The 18,924-nt window shown below is 35.3% G+C and overlaps 1 protein-coding gene across 4 annotated transcripts in view; it reads left to right on the forward strand.

Annotated features, from left to right (window-relative positions):
- Window positions 1–18,924, forward strand: part of LOC6032348 (nephrin) — a 392,449-nt gene that overhangs the window by 307,112 nt on the left and 66,413 nt on the right. For all 4 annotated transcript variants that reach the window (XM_038252003.1, XM_038252004.1, XM_038252005.1 and 1 more), the window contains exons 5-6: window positions 2,684–2,836; window positions 17,622–17,795. In XM_038252003.1, coding sequence (XP_038107931.1) covers window positions 2,684–2,836; window positions 17,622–17,795 — 327 coding nt within the window. The remainder of the gene's footprint in view (window positions 1–2,683; window positions 2,837–17,621; window positions 17,796–18,924) is intronic.

The following is an 18,924-nucleotide window of genomic DNA, read 5'->3' on the forward strand; positions in this document are numbered from 1 at the left end:
CATTTATTGAGTTCCCAAAATCGTGAAAGCGTTCATGAAAATGGGAACCTCGAACAAAGTGTTCAAATCACATGGTACGATTTTGAAAAACGTACCGTGAAATTTGAACACTTTATTCGTGGTTCCCATTTTCATGAACGCTTGTTCACGATTTTGGGAACTCTTTTTTCTCCGTATGGAGATTAGAAGATATCCTACAATAGAAATTAAAAAATCAACTAAAAAGAAACTGAATTAGTTCATTAGTTTATCAGTTGATTAGGGAGCGTTCTTTTATTACGTAACGCATTTATTTTGCTTTTTTACCCTCTTTATGTGAAACATTCTCATCACATTTATTTTCATTAGATTTTTTCCATGTTTAAATCATCAAGAAATTACTTTATCCAAAATTTGCTTATGGATAATTCTCCGCCAACTCCCAAACTTTGTCCTAAGGGGTCCCTCCGCCACGAGATATCGAAAAATGTAGCTCTTATTCGTGATCAGGAACAAAAATTATCCCTTAGATCAAAGTTTCACGCAAATCGAAGAGGGGTCGATTCAACTTTTCCGATTTCGTGTGAGTTGACGAAAAATTACCCCTATACAAGTGCCTTTTCTGGCTGGCCATGATGCAGACTTCCAAAATTATTTCAAAAATATCAAATAAATAAATAAATTGTTCGCTCTACAGCATGGTCTTAGAATTCTTTTTTTGCAAGATTCCTACTCGAAACTGGATGTCCGAAGGCTTGAATCTGTGAGTCGATCCAAACGACTTCTAAACCTGGACCCCTGGGTTAGGCCGCGACCTACATTTACTCCCCATCTGACGGAAGGCGTGATCAGACAAATCTCGTCTCGAAAAATGCAACTGAGCCGACTAGGATCAAACCCAGGCTATCTGGGTGAGAAGCAACCACGCTTACCACTACACCACCGAACTCGAAATCGTTGTCAGAATTTCACTTTGCAGAATCGAATCAATTTGGTTTATCTGATTATTGGTAATCTGAAATGATGGCCAATATGGCATTAGTAGAATATTGAGAATTTATAATTAGTTACCAATAAGCTGAACTCAAACCAAATAACCTAAATGTCGAGTAATAAAGTACGGGCTGTTTTTGAAAATGTCTGGTGAAATTATTTGAAAAAAGTATTCAAATTTTGATCTCATTATCTTACTGATTGTATTGATAATTAGTAACAAATGTAATAAGCATTTTTGTATAATGAAAATTGTTTTCAATCATTGTAGGAAACAATTTTAGCTAAAAGCATGGGAAATGTGAATGTGCTGTTTATGTATTCGTAACATCATTACGTCAATCAAAATGTTGCGCAACATGTTCAAAAATGTAGCACGGAAGAAGAACAACACAACTTCCCGGCCTACCTTGGGTCCTTAAAGAAAAATGGGGTTGAAAATTGCGCGATCGTAATCGCGTTTCTCGCGAAAGTCTGCGCCTGGTGTGGGAGGAAAATTCCACTAGATCTGTTGAATGGGGGGAAGTGGGGTTTAAATTGAGAATTGTGGGGTGGGCAGGGGGGGGGGACTTTGTAAATTCTTCAAGCCAGCAGTGTTGAAATAAATTATGTTATTTCATAATTTTAATTTCTGACGGGAGCGTTCTCGAACGGGGTGGAGTTTTGGCACGGTGGGTTTGAAATATCCGTTTGAATGGGAGAAATATGAAACGAGCTAGTCGCTGATAGATGGCAGTACGTTTCCTGCAAAGACTTTTCTTACTTACTTTCCAGATGATTTTATTTTTGTAAATATTGCAACTTTTAACAACAACGGTTGTTACTTTTATTCGACGGACTGATAAGCCAAATATGAAGAAAACTGAAATTTGACAGTCGTTGGGAAAAAAATTGAAAATTGCAAAATGGCCACAAATTTAACAACATATTTACAAAATAGATAATAAAAACCCTTTTGTGTTTACAGCGCCATCTTTTTAACAGTAGTTGAAACTATTTTCCATATTTTATATTAAACGATTTAAATGGTTTCTTTTGTTTTTTTTTAATTTATTTGCAATTCTAACATTTTTAATAAATATTTTTTTTAATTTATTTTGATTTTTTAAAACACACCGTGTTCTGCATTTTTATTAAGAAACATTCGCCTATAGACTTTTCTGCGCAGGAAATCTTCCGAGAAATATCTGCCCTGAGATAGGCACAATCTCAAACGCCATCTTACAAACAGTTTAAAAAACAACCCCAAGAACCACCCCACCCCCAGCACTTTTACAAAGAATTCCGCGAGTCGCGAATCTCCGGACAAACTGCCTGCCTGATTAATGATAATTATAATGGTGATAGCAAAGCGAAAGGATGATGATGATGATGATAATGATTCCGATGCTGCCGTTGAATAATTTCTAATTAAATGGGAAGCTCAGCCTCGGCTCAGGGCCTATCAACTGCTGCTGCTGCTTAAGTCCTTGGTCGCGGATCACGCGAAAAGTCCACTTTGTTGAATAATTACACTAATTTGACGGAGTCCTTAGGGAGCGGGCCGACCTCGTGGTGGGGTTTGCTTTTAAAACAATTGGTTCAAATTATGCTCGGAATTACGCAAATTTGCGACTAATCTGCAAATATCGAGCCAAATGTGGCCAGATTAGTGACAGCTGTCAAATTTTTAATGCTAATAATCACTTTTTGTCTTTTTCCCTACTTTCAGCTCCACCATCGTCCATCGAAATCCAGGGCTTCACGCACAACGCCAAGGTCGAGGTCCGGGAGGGCCAGGACCTGACGCTGACCTGCGTGGTGGCCAACTCGAAGCCGGTGGCCCAGATCGTGTGGACGCGGGGGAACATTGAGTACAAGTCTGGTAAGTAATCCCCCACTATCTTAAATTTCATGTGAATTTGTCAAATATTTTCAAGAAGTTCGATTTAGTCCTTTTTAAATTGCTCCATCCCCCCTAAAGTGATGCTTTTTGATCGAAGGTCAACATCTCCGTCGCCCTCAAGTCCACAAAGTCAGCTCATGCAGGCGTAATTCGGAGTGTAAACAGCCACTCTCCGTCCACAACCATTTCCCAGAACGCTGAGAAACGCTGCCGTCGTCAGCGCAAATCGCAAGTAATTGAGAGCCCCCGCCGTACGGCACCTTGCACCGGGCCCGTCTCAAGGGACTTAATCTAATCAATTGAGAGTGCATTTGCTATTCAAGCCGCGAATCCGCGAACGATTCCGTGCTGACGCCCCCCATGCACCGTGATGCACCGAGACTTGAGGGAAGGGGGAAGTCCCTAATTTGCGCGATTGAATTATATCGCGGCAGGCTGAAACCACACACGTGTTAGAGGGAGATTAGGGCGGTACTTTTGAGTTTAGATTTTAAAAGTTATGCCTTTTTTTGTTTTCAAAAACATCAATTCTTATTTACATAGATTTCGCGACGAATATTACCTTTGATCCATCTGTATAACAATTATTGAATATTATAGTAATAATAATTTTACTCATAAATGATTGTTTTGAAATGTAAACTTTTCTATAGCGGTCAACCATTATTATTTTTTTGTTTTAAAAATGATTTAAGTCACATTTATTTAGTATAATAAAGTAACAAAAAAACTTGAGAAAATGTAAAAAAAAAATATTTGCGAACACTTTTTATAAAGTCATTGAAATATTTTGATTTAATGTGAAATCCCCTTGTCCAGAACCGCAAGAAGTTTTTGAATCCTCGGTTAGCACTTAGATTTTTTGAAAACTTTTGATTGCATGACAACTGGAGTCCGTTGTGTATTTCAATTACGAAAATGTTGGTACCCGAACATATATAGGTCATCGCTGAAATTCTAAAATTATTGGAGTTTTAGTGAAAAAGTCGTTTTTTGTCACTTTGCCGTTTTTGCGCGTGGCGCGTCGAAAACCCCAGTATTTTTAAATCGTATCTCGGAATATTGAAAACATAACTTCACTATTTTTTGATATGTTATGTAAAATTTTCCGTGGAATCTAATAAAAATATTTTCAGACATAAGCTCTTTGATCCCGAGACCTTTAAAAAAGCATTTAAAGTTTTCATGAGACCTTTTCAAATGTTAGGCTAGATATTTGAAACTTTTTTGTTTTTGTTTGCGCTAGTTTTTTGAAAAATGTGGTTTTAGAAAAAATCGACGAAAATAGCAATTTTTCGGACCATCCTAACAAGGCGTAAGTACCTTAATGGCGAAAAAACCCCCAGGAAAATTTTGGGCCCGATCGGAGAACTTTTTTCGAATCATGAAGTTTTCGTGGGGAATAGCTGTATAATTATATTTTTTATCAAATCTCTTTTAGCCATTTTAATAATTTCGGATTTCAGTACTTTGAAATTATTATTTTTTGCCTTCCTCACCTTACTGAGGAAAGGCTTTAAAATCACTCGAAAAATGAACTTCTCAATTAGACCTCCTAGACCCACCTTCATGTATACCTATCGACTCAGAATCAAATTCTGAGCAAATGTCTGTGTGTGTGGTGGGATGTTGATCAAAAAATTGTCACTCGATTATCTCGACATTGGCTGAACCGATTTTGTCCGTTTTGGCGTCATTCAATCCGTCTTATGGTCCCATAAGTCGCTATTAAAAATTATGCAGTTTAGTTAAGTACTTCAAAAGTTATGCTAAAAAAACGATTTTAACAAAAGTCCGGAAGATTGTAAAAAGGGTGGTTTTTGTAAGAAACCCCGTCATGCTATACATTTTCAGAAAGGTATTTAAAAGACCTTTCCAACGCGTCCAAGACATTGAAGATCTGACAAATCTATCAAAAGTTATAAGCACTTAAGTGATATTCATACGCTTTTTGGAGGCCGGATCTCAGAAATGTTGATGAAAACGTTGTCCGGATATCTCATGCGACCTATCGTTGGATAGGTATTCAAATTGAAGATCTGACAACCCTATCAAAAGTTATAAGCACTTCAGAGTTATTTATGTACTTTTTGCATTTTTTTGCATAGCACCCAAAAAATGTGAGGAAGGCGCCAACCACCTAAGGGTGGATTAAGTATCGTTTTTTACAAAAATATGACTGTTACACAGAAAAAAATAATGTAAATTTGGAAGCTGTAATTTTGGAAGGTTGAATATTTCCTCTTTTATGATGTAATTTTACCTCAATTAAAACTGAAAAAGTGACATTACACCAGAAAAGTGGTAAAATTACACATTTCCAGAGGTAAAATTACACCTTTTTTCTGACATAAAAGATGTACCCCTTCCCAGATGTAATATTACCATGATTTTTTTTTTCTGTGTATAATATATAAAGCATTTGTGATAGTTTTGTTTGATAAACTGAAAAACTAGGCTGGAATTTTTATTTTTTCGCCTTCTCCCACTGACCAGAGCCTAGGAACAAACATTTTTGATAAAATTTGTTCCAGCCAAAATAGCAAATTTTAAAATATGACTTTAGAAATTTCCAAAATATGTGCTTTTTGCCTATTCAAAGCGCTAGGTATGGTTTCAAAATTATTTGAAAATATTTTTTGTAAGGAAATTTTGCAATATTCTCATTTTAATCATTGAAAATCGAACTTAATAGCTTCCGAGATATCGTTAGCTCAAAATCAAGCCTAATTAGGTGACACTGAGAAAAACTCTTTGTTAACCAAATTTTAACTTAAGTAACGTGTTCCGATCAACAAAGTCTAATACAAATTTTGGGATGTTTTCTCAGCTTTTCGATTTTGTTTTCAGGGCCACTTTCCTTGAAGATATTTTATAATTCAAAAAATCAAATAAAATTTTTATATAATTTTTTTATCAACGCTGCTTAAAAATTGAAAATTGCACTTAATCGAAAAATGAGTGAAGTAATTGTTAAGTGCAAATTTGCTTAAGCATTTTCTTTTTTTCCAAAAAGAAATAAGGCTGGTAATTTCTTGTATTGACTTCTGGCACTGATAAGGTCAAAATGTGTAATAAAATGCGTAATGTTATGGTACAGTCATCCCTCATATTCGGAACAGTTTATAGATCGGCCAATGTTCAACAAATCATATAAAATCGATAATTGAACATAATGATTTGCTTTTACCTTCATTTGAAAGCTTTTCTTGCGATCTTTCGATTGATGTATAGACCGGCTGTATTTTATTACGTTTTATATCAAATTTTCAAAGAAAAACATTGACCCTTGAAATCCACAAATTCGGAACACTTTTTTCTTACGATGTAAAAAACTTTTTTTTCTCTCCAGGAGTACATATTTTTCACAAAATAATGACTTTGCACTATGAAACCAATAAAACTCATGCTTAGTTATGTTTTATGAATGGTCTACTAACTATTTTTGTGAAAATATCAGTTGAATTCAGGTGTTCCACAATTGTGGGAGACACAATAACATCCCACAATCATGGAACAGGCAATTTGGAGGCAGTGTTTTTGTGCTCTAGATCAAATAGTCTGGAAATGCAGTTTTTGTTTAAAAAGTATTACTTTTACTGGTGAAATAGCAAGAGAGTGTTCAAATAAAGGCCCTAAAAATAGCAGGGTCGGCAGGAAAGTTGCATTTTGCATTCTATTGACAAATTACGACAAAAGTGTTCCGAATTTGTGGGTGTTCCGAATATGTGGGATGGCTGTACTGTGAAAATAAAGCTGAATATCTACGAAACTAAACAAAACAAAAATCTTATCTTTTTCGATCTGAGGTTTTTCATTTCAATCTTTGTAATAAAAAGACTACAATCCATTATATAAGTTTTTTTCAGTAAAAACTTTTTTAATGCACTTTAGTTCACTCGAGCTAAAATAATTTATTTTTTTAAATATTTAAGATGACGGTCAAAATGGTGGTGATGAAATATTGACAAAATTTATTTGATATTCAACCCCTACTTTTTTGTAAAATGGCGTCGCAGAACTTAAATTTGATGGTAGAATGCCCACATTATAGCAAGTGGCAAAATCATCAACAAAATAACACCCCGCGAAAAAAATTGGGGTAGCTTTTTTCTGTTGCCAGTGTTCACGGGGCGGAAATCCACTGGCTTTGGATCCCGTTGGAAACTGTACATGCAATGCAATACATTTAGTGGCTTTTCTCGTCGGATTTGTTTGCGGATTTTTCTTGGCCAAAAATTCGTGTTTTTAAATCGTCCTTCTGAGTTGAAAAGACACATTTAAAAATTTGATAAATATTTTTTCTGTTTTTATTTCGGAAAAGTTCTAATTATAATGCTACAATGTTTCTGAAGAAACAAAATCAATCAGTCCTGCCCGCAAAATTGGATCACCCTAAACCCACACATACCATTGCATCACGCTGCAACGCACGCACGCATCCCTCTGATTATGTCCAAACAATAGCAACACACACACACACACTCGGCGCCTACTGCACGTAAACAGCAAAAGTTATTCATAGTTTTGCGTGATTCCTCTGCGATGGATGCATCCTGACGATGATGACGAACCAAGTTTGTGGTGGTGGTGGCGGTTTTCCATCGCGAGAATCACAGAAACAGAGAGAGGGAAGGTCTCGCGTGTAAACACAATCAAAATTCAATTAGTGTCCTCCAAGCGAGAATGAGAGAGAGAGCGAGCGAGAGGGAGTTGCACGATAATTGTTGCTGGTAGTAGTAGTCGTGGCGCGTGCAAAGTGTCCTTATTAGTGGGTGACATTCTCCGACGGGCTGAGTAGGCTGTGCGTGTTTGTGTGTTCGCAGTAATTCATTGTGTCGGCCGCGTGGGAGGGTGTGAGTGAGATGACATGTGTGCGCTAATTAAAAATAAATGAATAGTGTTTCTATTATTTAACCAGTTCGCGGCAGGCGAGCAATGTCCGGAATGGGTGAGTGTGTGTGTGTGTGAGAGCGTGTATGTTTGTACCAAGCTGTCAGAGTGCGGTCTGGTGAACAATAAGCGCGATCCTGCAATTTGCGCGATCATTTAGTTGTTTACTAAAGTGACTGCTAGCCAATAGTGGAATGCATTAATTATATTTTTGAAATTGCGTTGTGATAATATTTTCTTTTCTTTTATTTTTTGAATGACATCTCGAAAAAATTTCAGCACTTAAATTGAAAAGTAATATTATTTGAAGTTTGACATTCTGAACATTTGATATTTTCTGAAAAATACTTTATTTGTAATAAAACGAATTGATTCTGATAGGTTTTGCTTGTTACTGAAGGGTTTCTGCTGAAATAAAATTCAAACAGATATCAAATGATCACTTCAGCTTTGCAAAAAATTGCTTCAACAAGTGTTCTAAAATTGCATGCTGGTTCGCAAAACTGTCGAATTGACAGATTGCCACGAATTCAAACTATATTTGCTCGCTCAACTCAACCACTTCCCAACCAGAGGATCAAAAAACCCCCGTTCGCGGAAAACCCAATTCACCATGGCGGCACGGCGCGGTTCTGGTCTGACGTTGATTGAAGAATTGTCTCGCTACTCTTCTGTCTGGTGTGCCTAAATTTTTTATTTCAATTCCCAATTTTTCTGCATCCATTGTACATTTCCGGCTGCTCGCGTCTGCTCGTTGAAAAAAATGGGATACTTTTGCGATTCGGAGCCTTTACCAGCTTTTGTTTTAGTAAAATTTTCATCCTCACTGGTGCACGTCAGGGAGTTTTTCCCGCGCCAAAACTATAACTTTCAACTGTTTTTTTTTTTTTTTTTTTTTTTTAAGAGAGCGGGCGTCCGACCAAAGTGGCGACGCATTTAGAATTTATGTTGAAAAATGAAGTCGAGTGCAAAAAAACAAAACTGCTGAAGAAGGAGGCAACATTATAGCACTTGACAAGTGGCAAAATCATCAACAAAATAACACCCCGCGAAAAAAAAAATAGGGGGAGCTTTTTTCTGTTGCCGGTGTTCACGGGGCGGAAATCCACCCCGAAATATTCGCACGTGTGTGGCCTGCGGAGAGAACACATTTATTTGGTCATTGAAGTCGCGCACTGGTGAGGTGAAACGGGGGCGGGGGAGTTTGTAGAACATGCATAATGCACATAAATCTGTGATTAGGACGTGGTCGTTGAGCCGCTGAAAGTTGCTGCGAACACGTGCGGTTGAGCGTTTTTTGCTGTGGTGGGTGGTGGAAGCGACCTTTCAAGCACGGACATCAATATTGGAGGATTTGATGAAGAATTGATAGTTAGAAGCCTTGTTCATCGCTGTTTGAACACAAGTTTTTTCTTTTAATTTTTGGGGGTGAAACAAAAAAATCAAAGGTTGCAGAAATTTTTCAGTTTCACTTCAATTACGGACTTCAACTTCAATGAATGGGATTTATTTTTTCATCGAACATGATATAAGAAAACCTAGTCTCAAATTGCCTAACTCAATGTGCTCAATGTTCTTTCAATACCGACGGTCTTTAAAAGTCAAGTAATACAATATAACATTCAAAACATCGCAAATTAAGTCAGATTTAGAAAACTTTAAAGCAAAAAATAAAAAATAAAATGAGAATTAAAAAAATCAACAATCAATTGATTTACAAATTTTTGATACATTTCAAAGCATTCTAAATTTAGTAAATTTTCCAAAAATTTTTTTTTTGAATTTTTTAAGATTTTCTTGACTTATTTAAGGCCGTTGCAAATATTTTAAAATATTGGTCAAAATTGGTCCGACAAATCAAGGGGCAAAAATTTTTTTCAAAAAATATCAAAATTTCAATGGAAATAGAAGTCTAAACAACTGAGAACAATCTTAAATGTCTTTTTCTGCATTGATCATCATATTTAACATATTTGGACTCGTTTAAAACAATTTTCTAAATTTTCTAAATTTTCAATTTTTTTTAAATTTTCTAAATTTCCTGAATTTTTTAAATTTTCTAAATTTTCTGAATTCTGTAAATTTTGTAATTTTTTAAATTTTCTACTTTTTTCAATAATTCTAAATTTTCTATATATTTTGAATTTCCTAAATTTTCTTTATATTTTGAATTTTCTATATATTTTGAATTTTCTAAATTTTCTAAAAATTCTAAATTTTATAAACTTTTTAAACTTTCTATTTTTTCTTAATTTTCTATTTTTTTTAAACTTCTAAATTTTCTAAATCTTCTAAATTTTCTAAATTTTCTAAATTTTCTAAATTTTCTAAATTGTCTTAATTTTCTAAATTTTATAAATTTTATAAATTTTATAAATTTTATAAATTTTATGAATTTTATACATTTTCTAAATTTTCTAAATTTTCTAAATTTTATACATTTTCTAAATTTTCTAAATTTTCTAAATTTTCTAAATATTCTAAATATTGTAAAATTTGTAAATTTTCTAATTTTTATAATAATTCTAAATTTTCTATAAATTTTGAATTTTCTAAATTTTCTATATATTTTGAATTTCCTAAATTTTCTGTATATTTTGAATTTTCAAAAATTTCTGAAAATTTTAATTCTTCTAAATTTTCTAAATTTTTCTAAATCTTCTATATTTTTTATATTTTTTAAATTTTTCTAAATTTGCTAAATTTTCTAAATTTTCTAAATTTTCTAAAGTTCTAAATTTTCTAAATTTTCTAAATTTTCTAAATTTTTTAAATTTTCTAAATTTTTTAAATTTTCTAAATTTTTTAAATTTTCTAAATTTTCTGAATGTTCTAAATTTTCTTTTTTTTAATTTTTCTAGATTTTCGAAATTTTCTAAAAATTTTAAATTTTCTATATTTTCTATATTTTCTATGTTTTCTAAATTTTGTAAATTTTCTAACTTTTTTAAATTTTCTAAATTTTCTAAATTTTCTAAATTTTCTAAATTTTCTAAATTTTCTAAATTTTCTAAATTTTCTAAATTTTCTAAATTTTCTAAATTTTCTAAATTTTCTACTTTTCTAAATTTTCTAAATTTTCTTAATTTTCTAAATTTTCTAAATTTTCTAAATTTTCTAAATTTTCTAAATTTTCTAAATTTTCTAAATTTTCTAAATTTTCTAAATTTTCTAAATTTTCTGAATTTTCTAAATTTTCTAAATTTTCTAAATTTTCTAAATTTTCTAAATTTTCTAAATTTTCTAAATTTTCTAAATTTTCTAAATTTTCTAAATTTTCAAAATTTTTAAAATTTTCTAAATTTTCTAAATTTTCTAAATTTTCTTAATTTTTTAAATTATCTAAATTTTCTAAATTTTCTAAATTTCTAAATTTTCTAAATTTTCTAAATTTCTAAATTTTCTAAATTTTCTAAATTTTCTAAATTTTCTAAATTTTCTAAATTTTCTAAATTTTTTAAATTTTCTAAATTTTCTAAATTTTCTAAATTTTCTAAATTTTCTAAATTTTTTAAATTTTCTAAATTTTCTAAATTTTCTAAATTTTCTAAATTTTCTAAACTTTCTAAATTTTCTAAATTTTCTAAATTTTCTAAATTTTCTAAATTTTCTAAATTTTCTAAATTTTCTAAATTTTCTAAATTTTCTAAATTTTCTAAATTTTCTAAATTTTCTAAATTTTCTAAATTTTCTAAATTTTCTGAATTTTCTAAATTTTCTTCATTTTCTAATTTTTTTAAATTTTCTAAATTTTCTAATTTTTCTATTTTTTTTTATTTTTATATTTTTCTAAACTATCTTAATTTGAAAAATATTTGCAATTGCCTAGTTTCCTGAATTTTGAACATTTTAAATAAATAATTTCTTTGCCTTCTTCTCCTACTTTTACTTCCACTTTTTTCAATTTCTTTTATAGTTGAATCACTTACATATGACTTGAAGTCCGTAATTGGAAAGACATTAAAATACTCTTTTAGATAGGCAATTTAACCGTTTATTTAATTTTAGATTTTATTCTATGTTTTAGAGTTCGTAGAGAAATTTTAGGATTGAGTTAGGAATATTGAGGGTGTTGAAATAAAAATATCAAATTTAATTGTTAACTCACAAGTTGCTAGATTCCACAAATGAAAAACCAAGCCAGTTGAACCTCTCCCTAAACAATCATAGTGCTAAAATATTCATTGATAACGCAGCACGTACCTGAGGGCAGCTTCCAGATGCTTTCGTAGAATTGCCACCCAAGCAGAGTTTGTTCCTCTCCCCTCCACATTTCAAGCAAAATAAGCAAGCTTTATAATATTTATCAGAGCACCTAGACAGATGTGTACTTCCTCCCACAATTTTTTTGTTGGTTCCATTCCTTCAAGCAGAAGCAATTTCATTTCCCTCCCCGTCACTCTGATTCATTCCAAGGGGGAAAACAAAAAAGGATCATTTTAAATATGCTCCAAAGGTACACAATCATTTCCAGATATCCTGCTTGATATTCCGGTCCTGGCGCCCTCTGCCCTCACACAATATCGCTCTCTCCCTACCCAGAAAAAAGCAACACATTTTGCATAACCAGGTCCAGGAAAGCTCGCAGAGATAACGGGGAAAAAAAGAAGTCGGAAGAAGCTGCTGCTGCCAACGCAAAACAATCAAATTCTGATTCCCGGCAATTTGTCGTTATGAAGACCTCCATATTTTACGCACTCAATTTTCGTACGATTTTCTCTTGCCACAGTTTTTTGTGTCGTTGGCGTTGTTTCAGGCCAATATTTCCGATCCCGTCGAAAGATGGCGCTTCAATTTTCGATTCTTTTTTTTTGTTGGTCTTGCCCAAAGGACAAATCATCGATGCGTGATAAATCGTCACCGGGCCTGGCTTTTGAGCCCGGGACGATTCGGATGGCTATGCAGTGATGGTGCCGAGAATTGACAGCCTCGGCGAAAAGGATGTGCAAAACAGGATTGGTTTGGGTTTTTTTTTTTCGTTGTGGGAAGCGATTGGTCAAGGATCTTGGACCGTCGGGATGCAGCCCTCCGGGCAGCTTTCGGTTTCGGTTCTGGTGAAGGATTGGGGATTTTTTGTTGTTGTTTTTTTTGTGGGATTATTTGAAGGTCTTGTTTCAAGAAGAAAAATTGTAGAAATGAGAAAGAAATCATTGCAAATGACCGGATATGTCATATTGAGGTATGAAGTGCATTATGTTGAAGATCTGCTCATTTTAAATAGAATTCTTCAATTTTAGATTTTCTATGTTTTTTTTTTTTCTATCCAAACCAAATCTTCTTTTTGATCTCCGTAATTTTGAAACAAATTTAAATAAAAAAAAGAACTGATAAAAATGCACATTAAAAAAATGTTTCACTTTTTATTTTCAAAAAATAATTTACAAAAAATAACAACTCAGCGTTCCCTCCTGGATGGGGGCGATCGTTTGCCAGCGTGGTCGCTGCCGGTAGCGGCAATGCGGCCCAGCAAGAAGTTACCGGGGAAGATCTCTTTACCCTGCCAGAGTTCTTTGCTCTCGCAGGGGAGATGTTGACGCGGTTTCGCACCTGTCGTAACAAAGCGGAGGAATTCCTGGCCCTTGGGGAGCTGATGATCAAGCACATCTACAAAGGATTAAAATCTGTGATCTAGTTCTAAGCTTTCTCTATTTGTATCCCTTTTCCCTTGCAATCTTAGTAAGTTTTTTTTTAATTTTCTTACTCTTGGTGACACCTTTATTTACAAACAATAATTGTTCCAAAATGGATTATGATGTAACACACAGCTGAAAGGATCTCCAAAACTCTGTTATGTTCCTCAAAAGCACTTATTGTATCTTGATTATTCAATAAAACCGAATTGAAAATTGAAAAAAAAAATAAAAATTATCAAAATAATTCTTTTTTAATTTTGAAAATTTTCAAAATTTAGGAAATTTCAAAATTAAAAAAAAATTGAGAAAATTTTCAAAATTTAGAAAATTTCAATTTTTTTTTAAATGCAAAATTAAGTTAATTTTTAAAATTTAGAAAATTTGTAAAATTCAGATGTTGAAAAAAAAGAAAATTTAAAAAATTTCAAATGTTTAGAATGCATAGCATAGCATAGCATTGGTGCCTACCCGTAGCTGCTACTTCGGAAAAAAATTTAAATGTTTAAAATGTTCTCAAAATTTGGGTATCTGGAAACTTTAAAAAAATATTATAATTCCAAAAATTTAAAAAAAATCCAAAGTGTTAAAATGAAAAAAAAAATTGAATATAAAGTGATTTTAAAGTTTTATATATTACTGCGGGCGTCAATAATTAGAGTTCACGTGCGGTGATACGACCGCAAGATAATGGTCGCATGACAGCCGCAAGACAACCGCAGAACAAATTTTTGGCTGTTGTCAAAGGTTGCCTTGAGTTTTGAGCTGACTTTTTAGAAAATATTCAAAACAAACCAAGTTGACAGCCAAATCAACCAGAATTTCAGTTCAACTTGCTGATTTTTACACTGCGGTAATAAGGCGGCAATAATCTACTGTCACTCACAGCGAAGGAGAAACGTGATTTTATCTCGCAATAAGCAATACTTAAGAACATTTTGAAAATCGCAAAAAAGATTTTGACATTAAAAAAATTACCAAAAACTCTCAAAGTCTGTCGTTTTTCCACGACTTTTTGCCTCCCCACGCCTAAGCTTTCAGGTGACAATCACGTGTCAAAAAATCTGCAGCCATTTCGAGCCACCTTCACTGGACCGGACCGGACGATAAATTAATCGCTTTTGGTCATGACTTTTGCAGCTGGTTCCCCGATTCCATAAATTAGGGGTGCAGACTGTCAATTTTGAACTTGAGTCAATATTGCGCAGATTTCATAAAATAGTGTAAATGTAGGTCCACTTACCCTACAAGTTGGACCTTTTTATTGCGTGCCGTTCAAACTCCAACCAACAACATACCTTTTCAAAGGAGCGCGGGCTTTTCCGCGGAAAATTGCCAAGGCGCCAATGGTTATTGCCGTTTCGCGTGAAGCGCTCGGTGATGATAATGATGGCATCAAAATGATAATAAAAGTGGGGTGGCTTTTCCCGGGGACTGGGTGACTTGACGAAAAGTGAAAGTGTCGGCGGCGGCAAGATGGCGCGAAATCACTTCAAATTGCCGGGGTCGGCCTTTGATGCCCAAGTCATAAAAGGCGCGATTTGACTTCTTTTGGTGGAGTTTTGGTGGAGGATGGCCCGAGATGGATAGATGTATTTAGAAGAAATTGAACTTTGGTGGAACTTGGCGAGAGAGGCTTAAAATAGGCCCTTAAAAGTCAACCTCGGACCGTTACGTTGAACGTAATCACTGCCGTAAATATGTTTTTCTTGGAAAACGGACCAAATGAGGTCACCACACCGGCAGAGAGATGCCAGAAGTTCAATTGCACTTAATTTTAAATGGACGAAAAGTTATGGAAATTACCGGGGCAAAATGAAATCGGCCAACCGGGAAGGAGGAAGCCATCTGCAAATTGATTTTTTTTTTTTTGCTTCGTTCACTTTCTCGCGGGAGATGCAAAAGCTCATCGAAGTGTGAAGCCCTGATGGATGGTGAATTTTAATTAATCATCGCGAAAGGAGAGATCCTTAACGGGGAACGGGAACGGGGTTTTTTATGGGTTAGGAACGCGCAACCGTTTAAGTTTTATGGTCAATTTTGAACCATTACTGCGAGCTGGGTGAGCTTTCGCCAACGTAATGAGGTGCAATTTCGGGGAAGATGAGTACCTTGGTTTAAGCTTTTTAGTGTCATTTAAATTTGGAATCAATTTTCAAAAATACGAAGATTTTGATTTCTGCCAACTGAATTTCAAACACTCAAGAAATTGACAAATTTAACACAAGTTAAACAATTTAACAATCAAAAATTACAGCAACTAACAATTCCACTTTGTATCGTTTTTTGACGATGTTCGTAGTAAGAGAAAGAGACGAGTTTTGCTCCATTTTTCAATTCCGTTTTGTGTCGATGTTCGTACCAAGAAAACGAGACTAGTTTTGCTCTTTTTTTCGATTCCGTTTTGTGTCGTTGTTCGTACCTTGCGATAGAGAAAAGTTTTGCTCAATTTTTCGATTCCGTTTTGTGTCGATGTTCGTACCTCAAGATAGAGAAGTGTATTTCTCATTCCGTTTTGTGTCGTTGTTCGTAAATTAAGAAAGAGAAGATTGTGACTCCATTTTCGGAGAAAACATTAAATGTTCAACAAACAAAACGTATTTTAAATTGCACTAATAACTTCTAAGCCTGTTAAAATTGACTCAAATGCAATACACGATTCAACAACAAGGCAATTCCCACCGTTGCACGAGTCCTTACAAGAGCACTAATAACACACTCGTAGCTACTAACAACCAGTCCTCCTCCATGTTGATGCAGTTCAACTCATCAGCTGCGATAGAGAGTGTTGCGTCGCAACAGGATGCCATTAATGACGCCCCCTCCCGATAATGATGTTCGTTATGACGACGTCAAGCATCACTCGTGCAGCTCTCCAACTGTCGTCTGCTAAAGTGTGTGTGTGTGCTACATTTCTCCGATACGATATAATTGGAATTGTTTGATCAAGTTCAAAGAATGCTATTTTACACCTCTTCAAGCGATGTAAAGACGTCCAGTTTTGGCATGAAAAAAAAGCTGTCAAATTGTCCTTCACGAGCTAGCTTTAACTCAAACAATGTTGGTCCCGGTTGACGTAGCCGCCTGATCGCCGCAAGGACGAAAGACACTCCGTCTCAAACTTTGGTCAACATCATCTCCCCGAAAGGGAGGGTCACGTTTCCCCTGAGCGGCAAGCAGCTTCAGCTCGACGAAGAAAAAAAAAGTCTCATTTTTCACTTCATTTTGTGTAAATATTTACTTTGGCCCGCTCGAGGAAACCCTCAATCCACCCTCTTCTTGGGTTTTTCATTACACGAACATGTGCTTCCTGAGCAAGGAGAGAGTTGAGACGGTGGCATTTTGTCGGAATAGAACGAGCGAAATGGAGTGGAGCAAAATTTACGCGTTTTTGGACATCCCTAGATTGTTCGTTTTTTGTTGACATCCCCAGACAAGTTGAAAAAAAAATGGAGGTTGACCGTCAAAAAAAGTTGCTTTGAAAAGAGTTGACTATTTGACTACAACAATTTGACTGTGACATGACATGAAAACAACATTTGTCCAACTTGACTGTTACATGACAGCAACTTGACTGTGAAATGACATCAACATGACTAAAACTTGACTGTTAAATTACATCAACATGACCATAACATGACTACAACTTGACTGTTAAATGACATCAACATGACTACAACTTGACTGTGACATGACATCAACATGACTACAACTTGACTGTCACATGACAGTAACTTGACTGTGAAATGACATCAACATGACTAAAATTGACTGTGACATAACATCAACATGACTACAACTTGACTGTCACATGACAGCAACTTAACTGTGAAATGACATCAACATGAAAAAAAAATTGACTGTGACATGACATCAACATGACTACAACTTGACTGTGTTTTTTCTGATGATTTTAAAATTTAAGTGACTCTCACTCTTTTGACCCATTTTCTGCCCATGATGAACTCAATCTACTTTTTTGCACGGTTGACAGTGCAGAAGAGAACGACCCGACCATCAACTCCCAGATAATATTGTATTGAATTATTTTCCCATAATGAAACTGAGTCACTTTTCTTAACAGACTTCGCGTGGGTGGGGTGAGCCCTCGTCTGCACACCTGATCTGTCCCATGGGAATCTTGCAACGAAGAAAAAAAAACACTTCTTCAAGAAGTAGCAAACCGTAATTTTATTTCACTCACGCGCTCATTCTTTCTCTCTCTCCCTCTTTTTTTCCAGACTCCATCGAGAACAAGGTGATCGAAACCGAGGGCAAACGGTACACGGTGACGTCCCAGCTGCGCATCAAGCCCACCTCGGACGACGACTACATGGAGTACACCTGCCAGGCCAAGCACAAGGCGCTCAACCCGGACAAACCGATGCAGGCCACCGTTCAGCTGTCCGTGCTGTGTAAGTATTTTCAACTATTTTTCGCCCCTAAAAGTATGCAATAATGATCAAATAATGCCTAAAAGTAGTTCCAAACCCCTAAAAGTATGCAATTTGACAAATCGATTTCCCAGCATTATTGTGTTCAAGACGGCAAAAAAGATTACATCTGCTCGAAGGGTCCTTGCACGACCCACCACCCCCCCCCCGCCCACCCCGCCCCCCATCCCTCCACCTAATTAGGTGTTATTGGTTGGACGAAAAACATTACCAGCGTGCCCTCTGACTTGCAGTTTCTTCCGAAACGAGTGGCCACGGGTAGTAATTAAAATTAAAGGATGCAATTAAAGCGGCAGGGAGGAAACGGAGAGTGCCGCAACGAAAGCTTGCGGGGGAAAGTTTCCGTTCCTGCGGAATGACTCCAAACTGGGGTTCGATAATACCCCGGTAATCAGCCGACGGCTATGGGGCGAAATTAGTTCGTAATCAGCGTCGGAATCAGGTGGAACCGCACCATGTTCGTTGCTGCAAGTCTGAGTAGTTGGTTGGTACATGACCGGAGCGAGGACTTGTTGATTACTGGTGTGGTGTGTAAGGTTGGGTGGGGGTTTGGCGAGAATTTTTCCCTTTTTATTAGTTGGAGTGCTGGGGAAAAAAATTCTCCCCTCAAGGATAAAGGAAAAAGGATTGCAGCGATGTGGTAATTGATTGCCGTCGACTTATTGTTGCGAGAGTAATTGAAGATGGGATTCGAACGGATTTCGATGCAAGAAGGGAGCACTTGATATCGCTTTAATAGTGGAAAAGTGAAGCTTCTACAAATTTGAACTTAAGGAGGTAATAGATTATGCCAAACAAACAACCAAACTCGCACTTTTTGACAGTTTGCCTTCTTTGTTCGTTTGCCTGCATTTGTTGGCAGAGTTTGCCGCAAACCAAGGCATATAGATTCACACGAAAAAGTGTGAGTTTATTTCTGTATCATAGTCTAATACCTCCTTCAGTCAAACATTGAGTCAACAGCAGGCTCAAAAATGAACTGGGTGTTATTTGGAAGTGACAGCTGTTTGCTTTTTCCACACCGCACGGTGTCATAAACATATTTGATCCACAGGTAAATTTATTCGGCTAGCAAGCCTTACAAAAATAC

Source organism: Culex quinquefasciatus, chromosome 2 (assembly GCF_015732765.1).
Source record: "Culex quinquefasciatus strain JHB chromosome 2, VPISU_Cqui_1.0_pri_paternal, whole genome shotgun sequence".
Classification (NCBI taxonomy): Eukaryota; Metazoa; Arthropoda; class Insecta; order Diptera; family Culicidae; genus Culex; species Culex quinquefasciatus.